The 4,329-nt window shown below is 41.4% G+C and overlaps 1 protein-coding gene across 1 annotated transcript; it reads left to right on the plus strand.

Annotated features, from left to right (window-relative positions):
- Positions 1-349: 349 nt before the first annotated feature.
- On the plus strand, positions 350-2,597 carry LOC121388359. The gene is made up of 2 exons (XM_041519657.1): positions 350-1,717; positions 2,451-2,597. Exons 1-2 carry the CDS (start codon positions 350-352, stop codon positions 2,595-2,597), a joined length of 1,515 nt encoding a protein of 504 aa, XP_041375591.1.
- Positions 2,598-4,329: the final 1,732 nt, after the last annotated feature.

Consider the following 4,329-nt stretch of genomic DNA (forward strand, 5'->3'; position numbering starts at 1 on the left):
GCTCATATAATAAAAGATAAAAGGAATGATATTAATTTTAACAAAAAAACAAGGCCGCCTGGGAGGAGGTTATCCACGATTACCACGATCATTTCCCTCAGCATACCGGGAAAACAATGATGCTGATAAGAGACTGGTGGCGAGATATGAGCAAAACAGGGGGTGGGGAAAAGCCGACTTCTCCGCAAGGTATCACAAAAGATATCTGTGAAACAATCCAGGGTGACCTGATTCCGCTCATCACCACTTTCGATGACGATTCCGCCACGTCAGCAGCAGCAAGGACAACCCAGACTTCTCACAGCCCAGTGATGAGGATGAGGATAACACTGACTTGGAAAACATCAACATGCCCATGGACGAAGATGAACTGCCCACGGGTACTGTCAACATGCCCATGGACGAAGATGAACTGCCCACGGGTACTGTCAACATGCCCATGGACGAAGATGAACTGCCCTCTGGTACTGTCAACATGCCCATGGACGAAGATGAACTGCTCTCTGGTACTGTCAACATGCCCATGGACGAAGATGAACTGCTCTCTGGTACTGTCAACATGCCCATGGACGAAGATGAACTGCTCTCTGGTACTGTCAACATGCCCATGGACGAAGATGAACTGCCCTCTGGTACTGTCAACATGCCCATGGACGAAGATGAACTGCCCTCTGGTACTGTCAACATGCCCATGGACGAAGATGAACTGCTCTCTGGTACTGTCAACATGCCCATGGACGAAGATGAACTGCCCTCTGGTACTGTCAACATGCCCATGGACGAAGATGAACTGCCCTCTGGTACTGTCAACATGCCCATGGACGAAGATGAACTGCTCTCTGGTACTGTCAACATGCCCATGGACGAAGATGAACTGCCCACGGGTACTGTCAACATGCCCATGGACGAAGATGAACTGCTCTCTGGTACTGTCAACATGCCCATGGACGAAGATGAACTGCCCTCTGGTACTGTCAACATGCCCATGGACGAAGATGAACTGCTCTCTGGTACTGTCAACATGCCCATGGACGAAGATGAACTGCCCTCTGGTACTGTCAACATGCCCATGGACGAAGATGAACTGCCCTCTGGTACTGTCAACATGCCCATGGACGAAGATGAACTGCTCTCTGGTACTGTCAACATGCCCATGGACGAAGATGAACTGCCCTCTGGTACTGTCAACATGCCCATGGACGAAGATGAACTGCTCTCTGGTACTGTCAACATGCCCATGGACGAAGATGAACTGCCCTCTGGTACTGTCAACATGCCCATGGACGAAGATGAACTGCCCTCTGGTACTGTCAACATGCCCATGGACGAAGATGAACTGCTCTCTGGTACTGTCAACATGCCCATGGACGAAGATGAACTGCTCTCTGGTACTGTCAACATGCCCATGGACGAAGATGAACTGCCCTCTGGTACTGTCAACATGCCCATGGACGAAGATGAACTGCCCTCTGGTACTGTCAACATGCCCATGGACGAAGATGAACTGCCCTCTGGTACTGTCAACATGCCCATGGACGAAGATGAACTGCCCTCTGGTACTGTCAACATGCCCATGGACGAAGATGAACTGCCCACGGGTACTGTCAACATGCCCATGGACGAAGATGAACTGCCCACGGGTACTGTCAACAGAAGCCCTTCTCCGATTGGTAATACCGAGACGACAACTCAAAACACCATGCCGCACAAAGAACACGTTGCTTATTTTTATTTGCATATTTTACTGCAACATTTTTTTCTTCTTCTTATTCGAAACAAAACACGTGAGTTTACTGTATGTTCCTGTATTAAAATATTACGGAGGGGCGATATATACCTATTTAAATTCACTACTATATTGTTACGGTGAACAGTTAATTGCATAATGATGTGCACGTGCATGAACATTTCTCTAAACAATGATTTCTTCCCCCATCATGCATTATTAAAGCTGCATGGTCAAAACGCATTTAAGGAATGAAACGAAGTCTTCTGATAGAGCGCTCGCTCGAGGCGCGGTCGGTGTAGGGTTGATCATCATCAGGGGCCCATTGGGCTTTTTCTCGTTCCAGCGAGCGATCCCGACTGGTTTAAGAAAGGCCATGATATCTACTATCCTACCTCTCGGATACTGCATATAAAAGGTCAGTTGCTATTCAAAAGACAATGGACCGCGTAGAGGGTTGCCTTTCTGATTATATGTCCTTACCCATGCGTTCAATACCATATAACATAGTTAATACGTGTTAAGTACATCCTTACATGAAGCATTTCTTTTATTTACTTTTTAAAACACTGTTTTGCGTTTACAGCTATTCTAAATTCTGTAATTTTGCCTTACTTTGTTTGTTTGATTGCTCAGGTAATTTTAAAAATGTAAAAAAATAAAATAAAAAAAAGACATTCTATAAACGCATGATAAGTCAGTTTCATTATTTTTATTTTGGCAGGTGGAAACCAAACAAACATCTTCAAAGAAACAACCATACACCACACCAGAGATGAAAATTCTGGAATTTGCACGAAAGGAGTACGAAGCAAAAATGCTAAATCTATATTTGAAGCATGAAATTCTTCAACTTAAAAAGCAGTATTAGAGCAAAAAGTGCTCAACGCCAAGCCACCCAGCTTCATCTAGTACTTAACATGCAGTTTTTGTCCAAAGCACCTTTTGTTTTAAATGCATAACAGATGGTATATAAAACAGTTACTTGTAGTTTGTCTGTTACACAATAAATACATAGCTAATGATATTGTAAAGTTTTTGGTTACTAGTATGTTATTTTAATGGATTAACTTTTAATATGTTAGGCAAAATACTATTGAATAAGAGCCCGTCTGACAGCATTTCCACGTCCGTTTTGTACTCCGTTGATCTGAACTGGAGGCTGCGGATCTTCAATGTCATCGTCCAAATTGGGTTCTCTTTCACTGATAGCAATAGTATGCAATACAGCAGTTGCTACAATCACTGCTAGAGATGTTTGTAACTTCTTGAATCGGAAAGTATATGTTAAACAAGGAAATCTTCGTTCCACATTCCAAACATGCATTCAGCTACATTTCTTGTGGAACAGAGAGCACGGTTATATCTGTTTTCGGCAGCGTTTCCTGGATTGAGAAGAGGAGTCATTAGATAGGGCAGACAAGGATATCCCGAATCGCCAATCAAGAACCCATCAATTTCTCCATCCTCAAATATCTGTTTCATTAAGTTGTTGTCGAATATTCTGCTGTCATGTACTGAGCCATGCCAGTGTGCCACTATGTTGACAAATCTACGATTACTGTCGCTCACTGCTTGGACATTAATAGAAGACCAGCCTTTTCTGTTGATGAAGCTTTTCCCGTTTTCACCTTGTCTAATTATACGGATATGACTGCAGTCAATGGTTCCTACGCAGTTGGGGAAACCAGCAATGTTGTAAAATCTTTCTTTAAGATCGTTCATTTCCTCGTTATTGGAGAATAAAATATACTGTGGTCTTAACCTGGCGATCGCATTCGTCACTCGTTTGAGAACAGTACATACGGTCGTTTGAGAAAGTCCATGGAGGTCAACCATGGTGAGCTGGAATCCCCCTGTTGCATAAAACCGCAATGCAAGTAAGACTTGAAGTTCGCAAGGGGCTGCGTGATTCCTACGTGTTGGCTGTTCTATATCTACCCGCACCATGACAGTTACAACGCGAACTGTATTTTTGCTCAGACGAAATCGCATTCAAAAACACTCATCAGACAAACGGTCAAACGGATTGTCACGATCTCTGAGCCCAAAATGTTGAAATGTTGAGTCCAAACACGTGATTGAGTTAGACGTACCTCTTCATTGTTTTAACTAAAACGTGTTTTAGGATACTGTAAAACATGTTTTAACATTAAAATACTTTTATAAATATGGATGTAAAAACATGTTTTAGTAGCAGTGCTTTAAAGTTAAAACATATTTGTAAATAATGATTTTTCTTAAAACACTGTTTTATCTTTTATAAACACGTGTTTACGTTAAAACGCCTTTCTAAATATGGGCCATATAAATTCATGTATACTGATTTCTGTTAACTATTACCCTTTTATTATATATATAGCAATGAAATATATAGATCTACAGAAACCATAAAAGTGATATTCGGTGAAAAGTAATATCTTCACTGTATTTTAGCTACATTGAAAAAATATAGAAATCATATTTATATGTGTGTGAACATTAATGAATCAGTTATCTGCCTTATAAATTATTATGTTTAAAGTTTGATAATTACCAATGCATCTGGTCGTATTTGAAAAGAAAAGTAATTTAAACAATTGTACATATAAAAATGGATATGA

This window comes from Gigantopelta aegis, chromosome 14 (assembly GCF_016097555.1).
Source record: "Gigantopelta aegis isolate Gae_Host chromosome 14, Gae_host_genome, whole genome shotgun sequence".
Classification (NCBI taxonomy): domain Eukaryota; kingdom Metazoa; phylum Mollusca; class Gastropoda; order Neomphalida; family Peltospiridae; genus Gigantopelta; species Gigantopelta aegis.

Excerpts from the sequence above, each read along its gene's own strand:
- LOC121388359 (XM_041519657.1), top strand. The coding sequence starts at position 350 with ATGCCCATGGACGAAGATGAACTGCCCACGGGTACTGTCAACATGCCC. Across the intron at positions 1,718-2,450 it reads CCATGCCGCACAAAGAACAC|GTGGAAACCAAACAAACATC; the intron begins GTTGCTTATTTT and ends TTATTTTGGCAG.